Source organism: Salarias fasciatus, chromosome 4 (genome assembly GCF_902148845.1).
Source record: "Salarias fasciatus chromosome 4, fSalaFa1.1, whole genome shotgun sequence".
Lineage (NCBI taxonomy): Eukaryota > Metazoa > Chordata > Actinopteri > Blenniiformes > Blenniidae > Salarias > Salarias fasciatus.
The window spans coordinates 11,169,937-11,183,203 of NC_043748.1; the positions used below are offsets into that span (position 1 = coordinate 11,169,937).

The following is a 13,267-nucleotide window of genomic DNA, read 5'->3' on the forward strand; positions in this document are numbered from 1 at the left end:
GCGGAGCCCAGACCTGGGACCCAGAGAGACTCCCCCGCTCTCTCCCCCTCTCTCCCTCTCTCTCTCATCTACGCAAGCGTGGATCGCGGGGTCCACAGATGCGCCGCCCGTCGGGCGTTCCCTCATCCTCTCTCTCTCTCTCTCTCTCTACCGCGCATGCGGATACCCACGTGCAGACTCCTCAGCGATCCGGACATTCACGAACACCCGAGCGTGACCCGAGTCACGCCTACTTCGTGAGTGACTCAGGATCGACTCCTGTCGCTTCGGGTGGCCGCTCCGCCACACACACACACCCACGCTCACGCCCACAATCACACACACCTCCTCTTCCTCCAGGAAGAAGGACCACACAGCCGACCCCATCGGGCCACGCTCCGAACGGGTTAACGCCCCTTCCTGTGCGTCTCCGGACGCTCACACGCACGCACGCACGCACGCACGCACGCACACACACACACACACACACACACACACACACACACACACACACACACACACACACACGACTTGCAAGTTTGAATGTTTTGTTTTGTTGATCATGTGTTAATTAGTAATAGACATTGTTAATAAACGCTCATTAACTGAACTGAACGATTCATGCTTCTTTTTGGATGTCTTGTGACAAATGCCCATGGTTGGACAGTCTATGCTCGATCTCACACCTTCTCTGATAATTTAACGGTTGTTTATCCAAAGATTAACATCCATCTTAAATTATCTTTCCATCTTTGAGACTGAAAATTGGTAATGAATGTTCCTCTGACGAGGTGGTGCCCCGGAATTATTAATTAAATAACCCACAGGTTCATTTAACGCATAATTCACAACTTCCCTCAGCTCATTTTCTGTAATTTACCCATTTCCAGTAATTGGTGATTTGTGGCATTATTGATTAATTAATAACACCTTGTTAATCAATAAGTTAATGGTTCAATCACTCTGTGGTCTACTCCATTCCTAAATGACTGATTATTTAGCATTATTAATGAATAAATAACCATTTATTCTGATTAATAATAATTGATGTTGGGTTAAATTACTTGGTGCTTCACTTTAAACAGTTTATTACGCCGTAATTGATCGTTATTGGTGATCCACTGTTAATGACCTGCAATTATTAATTGGTAAATTAAAATTTACCCAAATTAATAAGTAACTAAATTACTTAAAGTAATCAATTACTCTCAGTAATCAATACTTTAGTAATTTATTCCCAATTACCAATCGTAAACCCCAACAATTCTCACAAAGAAATTGTGAAAATCACTTAACTTCTGTTACTTCATGCTTGAAGATGAGATCAAACGACTCCATATGCACATACAGGACAAAAGGCTAAAAACTCTGATTTCATTCATTCATTTATTTCTTTCAGAGTTCAAACATTCCCACCTTCAAATTCCCCCCCCCGCACATAAATCTCACAGAAATCAAACCTCGAGACGAATGCTGCTAAAAAAAAACAAAACAAAAAAAAAAAACAAACACTGAATTTCCATGAAACACATTTCAATAACATCAGCGTTCCCGTGCCACTGACGAGTGCGTGCGAGTGTGTGTGTGGGTGTGTGTGTGTGTGTGTGTGTGTGAGACAGCCCGTGTCTACAAACACAGAGACGTGTGGTGTTTCTGCAGCTGTGCAGAGAGACCACGTACCACACCGAACCCCGGGATCAGCGTCCCGGCCCGAGAGGACAGAAGAAAAACATGCTTGCACGTGTCATGCAGTGAAGATATTTGCTCTTAAAAAGAAAGTGAGATGACCCCATGTCTTCTTTTTTGTTGTTGTTGTTGTTCTGAGATGTTGACACTGAACGCCTAACAAGCATTACATGAGTAGCAACAAAGTTTCACAGCTACAATCATCTTTCTTACATTTCATTTTCACATCTATGCTTCCAGTCCACTTTTCTTTTTTTTTTTTTTTTTTGAAATCCAGAGTGCAGAGGCTGAGTAGAAATCCTCCTCCGCCTCATTTCTGCCCTTCTCCTGCAAAAAAAAAAGGCACTGAGCTTGTGTGACGGGAGCCGACGGGAACGACCAGCCGAGTCACTCTGTTGCATTGTCACGAGGGTCCGCGGGGTTAAACGTCCTCTTCCTCCACGTCTCCGTGTGCGGTCAGCCGGTGGCCCTCACCGGCTGAAGCATGGCAGTGCTCACTGGTCATTGTTTTAAGTGCACGGCGTCGACGACTCAGTGGATTTCAATGTGGACCTGTGGGGAGATGGAGACTGTTTAAGACAGGGAAATAAACACGCCGGGTCTGTGTCGAAACTTTAAATCAAACATTTATAAAGAGATTACAGGTTGAACACACAGATTACTGGTATGGGGGCGAAGTGCAGACCGCACTGAAGGAGCACAGTTTGAAAATAAGGAGAGTTCAGTAAACTAGAGGAGCAAGAAGAATGCCAAGTTGTTTTTCCACATCTTCCTAGACTGACAGTCATCTAATGTGGTAGTTATGAACAGAGATATGTCACATGGTTTGATGAAAGAATCCGTGTTTTTTTCCTTTTCGCTCCAGTAAACAGACAAGGGGTTTCTCAAAGTGTCCACATCGAGCAGCAAAACGTCTTTTCAGTCCCTCTGTCTTTTGGTGAAGCTAAATACATACATATATATATATATATATATATATATATATATATATATATATATATATATATATATATATATATATATATATATATATATATATGTTTAAGCATTGTTATGAGGTCAGACTTTCTATAAAACATTTTAAAAAGCCACCCAGGCACATATGTTATCAGAATAAAAGCAAGAAGGTGGATCAGGGCATCTAACTCATTTTATATAAAGAGTCACATAAGGACTTTGTGAAGTTTAGTAGGAGGGATCAGTAAAATATTGGCACATGCACAAGTATTTTAACAATTCAGATTGTTTCCTTTATTTGTAATCAAGTTAGGATGAAACATTTCACCATCATTATTCAGCAATATGCCATTTTTAAAAATGTTGCTTTGTCCCAAATAAGGTGAAATTGAAAAAAAGACATCTTATTTGCTACCTTTAGCAGCAATCAGCATGCATGTTTTTACAAATTCTCAGTGATCATATAGCTGCATATTATGTATGTTTTTCATGTTCTTCAGATATGAAGAAAATACATTCCTATGTGTGAATTAATTTAAAGAAATCAAATCTCAACGATTTCTTCAAGCATATTAACATCACTTTTCCTTTGTTTTCCCCAACATTGCTTCAGGGATTCTCATAAGGGATACAGACAGAAATAGACTTTAAATACTCTGATACAATATGATGTCTTGGCTCTTCACCTAACATTTTCCTCTACATTGTGACACTTAAATGTGATATTTCCTTTGCCAGAAGTGCCACCGTGCAGATTTCATGAGCTGATCGGCGGGTTGTTTGGCCCATGTGGAGGTGTAAACCCCCCGACAGGCCTGAGATCAGCTGTTTATTGTTTACATGACGCCCTGGATCCAGATCGGCGGAGGGAGCGGCTGAACAGGTGAGATGTTGTTACCTGTAACCTGACGTTGAACATCATCGACGCCACCAGGTAGATGTAGGGGAATCTGATCCGCAGTCGCCATGCCAGATCGAAAAATATCAACAAAGTCCTGGTCAAGCCTTTAGAAAACACTCCGTACGTCCGACCAGCGGAGCCCGAGAAGCGGAGCACTAAATAAGACAGACTCGCCATAAAGGCCCTGCTGCCCGGCGGGGGTCCACGTTACTGCGTCGGGTGGCGAGGCGAGACGACAAAAGTGCTGAGTGATGACTGACAGTTCATATTTCTACCGAAGACGGACATGGAGATCCATTTTTGTTGCCGTTTGTTGTGCTGGCAGAGCAGCTCCACCCAACTGCTCCTCCAGACTCCTGTTATGGTCATCAGGCGGACCGAATACGGTGTGACACACTTTCAACAGGGCAACGATTTCCCCGAGTGCTGACTGCAAGGATTGAAACACGCATTTGTAACGTGTAAATCATGGGTTTGATATGTGTCCTGTGGCGGGTTTGCATCATGCTCTCCCTGAGTACTTTATTCAGTCTCTTATCGAAATTTGTTTTCCTTCATTCATCCATTCTATTTCTCGGATATGGCTGGCAGCCACATTAGGGAGCTCCAGACAGCTGGTGGAGGTCAAAGGTCATGGTCTAGAAGCCATGGTGGTGACGTCTGCTGTGGGAATCAAACCTGTGAAATCCCAATCCCGAGTCCGCTTCTCCAGCTTCTAGGCCACCTCTCCCCAAAGCTCACCTTTAGAAACTACCCCAAAGTGTTTGTGTCTTGTTATCTGCCCCTCTGTTTTTCCTGGAATGGTTGGAAGTTGACACCTAACCCCCTCAGGAAGTCGCATCATGTATAGAACTCAACTCATTAATCCACTCAGTACTTACATCTCATCATAAAGTTTTTCTTATTATATCTGGGGGCTCTCAGGGGAAACATTAGGTATACAATCAAGGACAGTGACAAGCAACAAACTATGAATGTAATAATTATCAATACATTCATTGTAAACTGTTTAAATTCAATAAAAATAAACAAGTGCATGAACCAGGAACTACACTATTTGAAACGGAGAAATAAAATTAAAAGACACCAAATATAGTTTAGTTGATATTCAAAGACAATATTGTATTATGATCTAACCGAAAAAAAAAGTCATCATCCACACTCATGTCGTATAACATGAAGGTAATGAATTGTTTAATTATGATATGGAGATTATAAAAAAGAAGGAAAAGGTAGCCAACAGTAACTAGGTGAGTAAATGAATTATTTCTTTTGAGAAGTGTTTTAATTTTGTAATGTTGAATAATTCTGTATCATACCGTGATTGTTCAGTTTCGTTAAAGCAAGTGATTAACTTACTTTCACATTTTAATTTGAAATATTAATGTTTCCCTATTTACATCATTTGGCCGGATTTCCATATAAACATCTCATGATACTTTCAAAGTTTAAAGGAGTGACTGAAAAAAGAAACTGACTGCCAGACCCAGAGTGGACAGAGAAAATATGAGGTCTCCAGCCAGTTCATCGCGCAAAAGAGAGATTATTTTAAAGTGCAACCTGAAAGGCAGCACTCAGGGAACACTCAGGTAAACCCATCCATTTTTAATCCATAAGGCCTCCAACAGTGACGTCACATCCGCCTCCCGTGTCACACCCTAAATACTCCGTCTTCTGTATTTTTCTTGTGGGTTCTTTTAACTGAGCGAATCAAAGCAAAGTATTTTGAACGTGTTTGTATTTGATAATATTTGATATCAACCCCCGAGTTATTAAAATCACGTAAGCTACGCTGCTCTTTGTTCACCCACCTCGCAAAATCAGTTTGTGTGGGCGTAGCAGCTGAGTGTGCCGGTGTTTCGGTTTACGTGGTTTCCTTGCCATGTGGTGACTGACTTCCTTGTTTACCAGCAGAAACGACTGACGCTACAGGAAGTTCGTCATCACTTAACAAGGGAACCACTTTCCCCGGAACACCGGATGCAGCTTCATTTTTTTCCATAGGGGTGGTGGCCGCTGTTTGGCTTCCCAGCTTCCACTTCAGACCACGAAAGCATGGGAATGTCGCGAGGGGATTTCTGAGCAAACTTGCGTTAAAGTGCGATACAAGTGACTCCAAGTCCCCCCAGGTGTTTTTCCACACTTCAGGAGCTCCAGCCGCAGCACCCAGGGCCGAGAGCGGGACGCCGTTCGGGCCGTTTCACCAGCGAGCGAGTCCGGACAAAGGAAGCGAGAGCCGAGCTAACGTTAGCTGCTCCCGGGCTAACTTAGCATTCCTCCAGCTGCGGCGCGATGCAGGCCATAAAGTGTGTTGTTGTCGGGGACGGGTGAGTTCAACACTATCCAGCCCGCCTTTCTGGTATTCAGCTGTAAATACAAATCCCAGCTGGAAGGCTGTCACCAGGCGAGCTCACGTTTAAACCTCCGTTTTCTACACGGGTTGAAGTTAGCCACCGATCTTTAACTACCTGTTATACGAGAGTCGTAAACTCTTCTGTTCTGCTTCAGATTCCTGAGTTAACAGGCTGTTTTATTGCTAAATGGAGTGGTGGCTAATGTTTGACCCGGTTTCAGTGTTTTCCTCATATTTGGGTGAGTCAGACATCTCGGGGCAGCTCAGCTGTAACCCGACTTAAACCTGAGTCTGGCAACAGTTTCCCAGCTCTTGAGTAATTTGAAGATTTAAGCTCCTTGTTGCTCATAGCTGATGTACACTGTGGTGTGTATGCGTGTGTGACATTTTGTCAAGTGTTTACTGCCAGCTGTGGATAAAGTTCAGATCTGCTCCCTGACAGATGTGTTACATTGAGTCGGAGGTAAACAGTCCTAAACTTCTCGACATGGGTGTGGTGGTTACAGCACACTCATTTATTGTGTTTGTTGAATCTTTTATATTCCATACAATCTGGAAACTTGTAGTCCACCAGACTGACATTGAACTTTGATATCTTTTTAATTTCCATGATGATCATTCAAAAAATACCCAAGCCTGGCATTTAGAGGCATATAATCTAGTGTAAATGAACATAAGATGGACGTTTGTCATTTAAGTAATCATTGCTTATATTTGTTTAAGAGCCAAGCATTCGCAGCGCACATTGTTAGTTTCTTCTCCCTCAGATGGTTAATAAGTGTTTTCTGTCCCTCAGCGCTGTGGGTAAGACCTGTCTGCTCATCAGCTACACCACCAATGCCTTTCCCGGAGAGTACATCCCCACAGTGTGAGTGTCTGAGACTGCAGTGCAGTGTGTGTATTTATTTATTTATGTCAGCCCAGCAGTCAATCATTTGTCTCCACCCTTGTTTCTTACCCAGTCGGTTACTGTGGCATCCTATTCCTCAGCTGGCTTCATTGCCAGACAGAAATTCTGTTTGCTTTCGTGAAATACTGCAGTTATTTTGATTAAATATTTTCGAATGGGAAACTTTTCTGAGGAAAGCACAGTCATTTCCTGATTCCAGCCGAGATAATAATAACTATAACTTCAGCTTGAAGTGACTCAGAAAGGACTTGATAAAGTCAGATTTAAATCACCTTGTGACATTTTGGATTTATATCGTCTGCTGATGTGAATCCTGACGGGTTTGCGCCTCTCAGGTTCGACAACTACTCTGCCAATGTCATGGTGGATGGGAAACCAGTGAACCTGGGCCTGTGGGATACAGCCGGGCAGGAAGACTACGACAGACTCCGCCCACTTTCCTACCCACAGACGGTACTGCAGACAACACTGAGTTGTATATTCTCTCAAAATGCCTTTTTTAACGCCTTTTAGTGCAATGAACCTGTAATAATCCTCACTACTTGTATCGTTTGTTGCACCAGGATGTGTTCCTCATCTGCTTTTCACTCGTGAGTCCTGCCTCCTTTGAAAACGTCCGTGCCAAGGTGAGTGGGGAAAGCTGGGAAGCGTGACGTTACTTTAGGTCTAGCAGATGGTATCATGAGACGTTTCACCCTACATAGATGTACAGTGAGGTTTGTTTTTCTTCAAATGTGTAGGAAAGATCTCAAAATGTACTTATCGCCTAAAATCTTCTGATTATTCAGTAAGGAATAAGATCAGAAGTAAAAGTTGTAGTTTAATATAAAGCAGCAGAGCCTCACTCAACTGGCAAATGTTTGACACGTCTACTCTCAAATAATGTGTAATCAGTAGTGCACTACCTCTATGTCTTCCTTAGTTTAGAGGTTTTTTTTCACGTTCAAAACATTAATATTCCAGTCGACATGAAAATGACTCGGCAGAAATTCACCATGTTTGATAGGAAACAAATTATTTCACATCAAGGGTAAATTTGATTATGTTAACAAGATGAATCCCAGTTATAGTTTTTTTTTCCTGACAGTGACTCGGTCATTTACAGGCCGTGTTTACTTTAACCCTCATGTAACCCAGAGAACCATGAAAGACCTTTGTAATCAAGTTGATGTTGGCCACTTTAATCTACTTAAGCTGTGTGTGTGAGAGACATAAATTGTGAATGGTTTTGTCACTCGTTCACAGTTTTATTTTAAAAAAAAAGTAAGTGCATTATATAAGTATTTGATTTAGAACTCTTTGACATAATTGTTATAATGAGCTGAAGCTCTTTTAGATGTGATAACAGCTCTGGACTGCAGATCCAGACAATGTTTCTTACATAAACAAAGGTTCCGATTGCTTGTTTTCAGAGGAAGCTTCTCCTGGAGATAAAGCCACAGGAAGTCATTATCTGGCTCTCCAGTTCCCCTCAGCTCCGTGTTTTCAGTGCTCCGCAGGCAGACAGTTGCAGTGCTGATCTTACCGTGTTGTCTCGGTGCAGTGGTACCCCGAGGTGAGACACCATTGTCCCAACACTCCCATCATCCTCGTGGGCACCAAGCTGGATCTGAGAGACGATAAGGACACCACCGAGAAGCTGAAGGAGAAGAAACTCTCCCCGATCACCTACCCCCAAGGGCTGGCGATGGCCAAAGAGATTGGTACCGTGAACATCAAACTTTTGAAGTTTAAGAGGAAAAAAAATGTAAAAATCCTGAAGTTAACCCACATCTTTGTCTGTTGGCCTCCCTCAGGTTCTGTCAAGTACCTGGAGTGCTCCGCCTTGACTCAGCGTGGCCTTAAAACAGTTTTCGACGAGGCCATCCGGGCCGTGTTGTGCCCTCCGCCCGTGAAGAAGAAGGGGAAGAGGTGCACACTCCTCTAAGACTTCCTCCACTGGAGCATTTACCGGGGAACATGACCGCTAGTGGATGAGGGTGGCTAAAGACACAGGAGAAAAAAACACCAGTATACACACTTTAAAAAAAAAAAACACACACACACGAAACAAAACAATGTACTTCAGATTCTGTCCTTCTATAAGTGTAGCTACAAGTTTTACCAACCGCTTCCTTGAAAAACTCCATATATGGTGAGATGAAGAGGGAAGGGCTGAGACAGCCGTAGACCCGAGTTCTTTCCTAACAATGTATACTGTGTAGACAAGACTCTGAATTTCTCGAGGCCTTCTTAAATGGATTGGATGTTTTGTAAAGAAAAAAAAAAAAAAACTAGACCGTGGAATGTCTCCAATTAATGTTTCCACCGGTTGTCCACCTTTGATTTTGTTTACAGTCTTAGTTGTTTGTCGCGTGGAAGAAATATTGCCAAATACATTCTGCACACATGCTGTATTTTAGCCGTAATGAAACCTTTGTTCCCCCCCAAAAAAAAGAAGGAAAAAAAAAACCCCCAACTCGACAGTTTCCGATCGGTGGCGTATTCATAGTTTCACTTTGTCTTGGTGAAGACGGTTGTGTCGAGTCGGAGTAACCATCTGTGACGTTCCTCGGGCCTCAGACGGCTGTCCGTTCGCCCTGTTTGCCAGTAGCCAGTGTGGTTCTTGTAAATTCATTGTTTTGCTTTGAACGACAACTAAAAAGTTCAGAAAATCCAGACTTGGGCGGGGGTTAAAAAAAAGAAAAGAAAAGGTCTGCTGATACCGACAGTGCTATTATTCCCGTAGAAATCCAAACACTCCAGTATTGTCCACATCTGACTCCAATCGGACCCGTCGATCCACCGTATTTCTCTCTCGTCTTTGTGATGTCTCTCGAGACGTGTCTGAGCTGCGAGAAGAGAAACGTTGAGGTGTTTCGTTTTGCTTTTTTTTTTTTTTTTTTTCTTTACGACGGGGAACGAGAGCACCTCCAATGCTCTGTGGGCATTTATCAGAAACCTATTGTGCAGCACATGTTTATTTTCCGAACAGCGTCACTACTGGCTGAGCAGCGTCACTACAGAAGAGCATCAGCGCCTGCTAACAGTACCAGAGCTGCTGTCGGTCACGATGTAGTATACAGTGTACTCATCTTTTTGTTATAATCATGTGATCTGACTTATTTTGTATCTTTCTTCACAGAAGTTACACTCACTCACTGTATTGTTTAACTAACACTATGAATATCCTTTTGTTTTATTACCTCTACAGTTAACGCTACCTTAATCTCCCTACAAGCCTAGCTTTTTGTAATTAATGCTGACAGCATGTATGTGCATCATATACTGAAAACTAAGATTAGAATTGCTACAATTATATTTTTTGCCTATTTACAGGAAAAAAAAAGTGTATTTGAACTACTAGATCAGGGGTTAAGTACATGTTGCTCATCTGTATTGTATTCAGACATCAAGCTGTGCTTTAATTCAAGCCAATGTTGTGACTCTTTAGTTTTATGGGTAAAAGCTATTGTCACTTTTTGAAAAAGCCAATAAATTCCTGTAAAATCGACTCTTACTCCACCTGTTTTTTTCCCCCTCGTGAAATGTCTGATATGTAGAGTCAGAACTGTTATCTTTTAAAATGATGCCCCCGCTGCTTGTTTGAAGATAATTATATGCACACAGTGTTTTATAGAAGGCAGGCCATGTTGATAGTGCTGCCAGATGTTGCCATGGTCATGCTGATTATGGTTAAACAGGTCACCGGGCCATCGGAGAGGTAAGACGGAAATTAATGCCTGCATGTTTGCCCAGAGGAGAATAAACGCACACGGATGAAATCCACCCCCAACCTGGACTCAAACCTGTGGTCTTCATGCATATTGTGCAGCCTGGTGACCCATGATTAGAAGATCTTCTCTGATCGCTGCAGAGGCTTTCACATTAATGTGATCCTTCAGTTTTTCCATCATCTGCATGTAAAACACTGATTTCAAGGCTGTCAAGATAAAAAGCCATCTCACATCAGCAAAAAGAAGCAATTTCTGAAGAAACACTTAACATTTTTATTACAGTTTTAACAAAAACCTCACATAGTCGTGTCAAAAAAATTGACAATTCATCAACCCACAAGGATTTTGTAACATTTGGCACAGAAGCCAGAGTAACTCAGGTTTCACATTGAGATCGCCAGGTCGTCACACAGATACTTCTCTCAATCTCTGTCCATCTTGTCTTATCTCATCTTCGGGCACTTTCTGGCTGACGTTCGCCTCAATGCAACTCAGGAATCCACAAATCGCAGCAACGTCCCAGAAGTTGTAGGTATGCTGAAGAGAAATAGAGGGAGGGGTTTAGTGAGACAGCTTAATGTACACGTGAGGCATATTTTTGAGCAAAAAGTCCATTGAATCCTCGGCTGTCTCAATAAATCCATGTAGGAAACATTCTTCCTCTGTTAAACTATGGATGTCAGGGGGGCAGGGGCAGGATGACTATTTAAAAAAAAAAAATGTAGCGCCAGGTCTTCTCACTTGACAAAGGCAAATTGTGAACCACAAAAACATCCTTCTGAACACAAAGATTACCTTTCTACCAGCTCTGCACCGACGATATCGTGGATGTGGTATTTCATGTGGAATTTCACTTGTGAGTTTGTTTTCCGTTCTTCTATCTCTGCCTTCAGGACTTCACTATATTTGGACTTCTTCACCATGCCGAGCACCGCTTTACGACCTGGAAAGAAAACGTTAGAAACAGACCCGTCGTTAACGCGACGCTGTCAAATATCTCGCAAAAAAATGCGAGAGAATTAAGCGAAGCACCGTTGTGCACAAAAAAAAACACAACCTTTTATGAAGTACTTTGTGAATTTGCCAGAGTTGGGGATGGAAAGCCACCAGCTGCCGGCGTCCCTCACCGTCAGCACCCCGGACTTCACCAGCTGCCTAGGTGGAGAGAAAATAACATGCTGATCTTTGAAAGTGTCTGGTGTCAAACCCCTACAACACAGAACAGTTATTTCCTTGGATTACGAGTGACATGAGGTTCTCCTCATAGATCTTGTGATTTACTGTGAAAGTAAACTTGACTTTGGCTGCAAAAATACAATCAAGGACGCTTTAAAGAGCTTTCTTTCTTACGTTATCTCAGAGTCTGTGAAGAGGAACTCTCTGAGCATCTTGTCTTTAGTGAAGCTGAGATCTGTGCAGAAGGAGACCACTTTCTCCAAGAACCTCTCCACCGTTGCCTGCGTGGCTTTGCCCTCCTGCCCAGCCAGTACTTTGGTCTTATAGTCCGAAGTAAAAATCAGTCCGAAGGCCTCCGTGTCAAACCCCAGCTGGAACATCAGCAGGGCTCCTTCTTCACGCAGTTTGTTCTGTGTACAAAAAAAAAGGTAAATACAGAGGATCACATTCACACTGTGAAAATGTGAGCGCGATGCTTCCCAGCGCTGACTCACCACCTCCTTGTCCACCAGAGTCTTGTCGTTATGGATGCTGTACAGCTGATGCTTGAGTACAATTTGTGGCAAAGCGTCATTAAAGAGCTTTCTGGGAAACAGCGTCATGAGGTACTCCAGGCTGGATTTGACATCAGGTGATCCTTTAAAAATAAAGACATGAGCATCTAATGTGACTTTGATTTTTCTTTAAAAACTCTGACAGGCTTTTTGGTTTTTGTTTTTGCAGTTACCTGAACCCTCTCCCTCCAAAGCTCCAAATGTCTCTGTGCCATTTTTTCTTTTTTTCACCATGAAAGTGTCTGAAACCAGGGCCCGTTTCCTGTTCATTACTGGACGACAGATAAAGGTTGTCAATAAATAACCAGCATCATAAAATGTAAGCATGATATAAGCATGTGACAGCAGTAGGAAACATGGATGTGTTTCCGGCTTGATGATTTAGTTTGGATTGCAGTCTTCTGTTATTTTTACAAGCTCAATAAAATGTGGACATCTGGCAGTAGTTGCCTACCTGTAGGTAAACAGTATAAGCCATTGTACATAGTGATTTAAATCGAGCTTCAGGATGTTGTCAGGTGTTTCGAACTAACTGGTTTCCTTGTTAACTGGTGACCGGCTTCCTCCAGCAGTACCAACACAGCAAATGCTTAAAAATACACACCGGGATCCGTAGCGGTCGTTCACCAGGACCGCTACGGATTTCGGTCTAGTTTTTAATATCTGCTGTTACTATTACTACAAGCATTGACTCTAAAGGAAGTCGGTCACCAGTTAATAAGGAAACCACCTAATTCGAAACCGGCAACACCATCCTAAAGCTCCCATTTAAATCAACTCACCAGTTTGATTTCACTTCACTACTTCCCGAGCTAGCGTCATGTAGTTCGTGACCAAGCTCTTCAAAACCCGCTCCTACCTGATGATATCTGTGAAGAACTGGTGGGTTTCTCATCGTTTTGGATCCACTCAGCCTCACACGTCCACCTCACAGCCACAATGAGCAGCTGATTTGTGGTTTAAAGCTTATTTATTTTATTGATCTTAAGACGCGTCTCGGGCGCCGCGTAGAGGCGTGGAGGAGGAACTACACCC

The 13,267-nt window shown here is 42.6% G+C and overlaps 3 protein-coding genes across 3 annotated transcripts; 1 reads left to right on the top strand and 2 right to left on the bottom strand.

Annotated features, from left to right (window-relative positions):
- Positions 1 to 1,827: 1,827 nt before the first annotated feature.
- On the bottom strand, positions 1,828 to 3,876 carry smim10l3 (small integral membrane protein 10 like 3). The gene is made up of 2 exons (XM_030088701.1): positions 3,521 to 3,876; positions 1,828 to 2,217 (listed from the first exon to the last, which is right to left on the bottom strand). The coding sequence occupies exons 1-2, from the start codon at positions 3,698 to 3,700 to the stop codon at positions 2,197 to 2,199; spliced, it is 201 nt and encodes a 66-aa protein (XP_029944561.1). The 5' UTR covers positions 3,701 to 3,876; the 3' UTR covers positions 1,828 to 2,196.
- A 1,672-nt stretch (positions 3,877 to 5,548) lies between these two features.
- On the top strand, positions 5,549 to 9,078 carry rac1b (Rac family small GTPase 1b). The gene is made up of 6 exons (XM_030088700.1): positions 5,549 to 5,850; positions 6,673 to 6,744; positions 7,122 to 7,239; positions 7,350 to 7,412; positions 8,330 to 8,489; positions 8,583 to 9,078. Exons 1-6 carry the CDS (start codon positions 5,816 to 5,818, stop codon positions 8,711 to 8,713), a joined length of 579 nt encoding a protein of 192 aa, XP_029944560.1. The 5' UTR covers positions 5,549 to 5,815; the 3' UTR covers positions 8,714 to 9,078.
- Positions 9,079 to 10,760: 1,682 nt separating this feature from the next.
- Positions 10,761 to 13,198, bottom strand: whr1 (winged helix repair factor 1). The gene is made up of 7 exons (XM_030088699.1): positions 13,092 to 13,198; positions 12,406 to 12,504; positions 12,173 to 12,315; positions 11,853 to 12,088; positions 11,560 to 11,657; positions 11,298 to 11,445; positions 10,761 to 11,039 (listed from the first exon to the last, which is right to left on the bottom strand). The coding sequence occupies exons 2-7, from the start codon at positions 12,500 to 12,502 to the stop codon at positions 10,994 to 10,996; spliced, it is 768 nt and encodes a 255-aa protein (XP_029944559.1). The 5' UTR covers positions 12,503 to 12,504; positions 13,092 to 13,198; the 3' UTR covers positions 10,761 to 10,993.
- Positions 13,199 to 13,267: the final 69 nt, after the last annotated feature.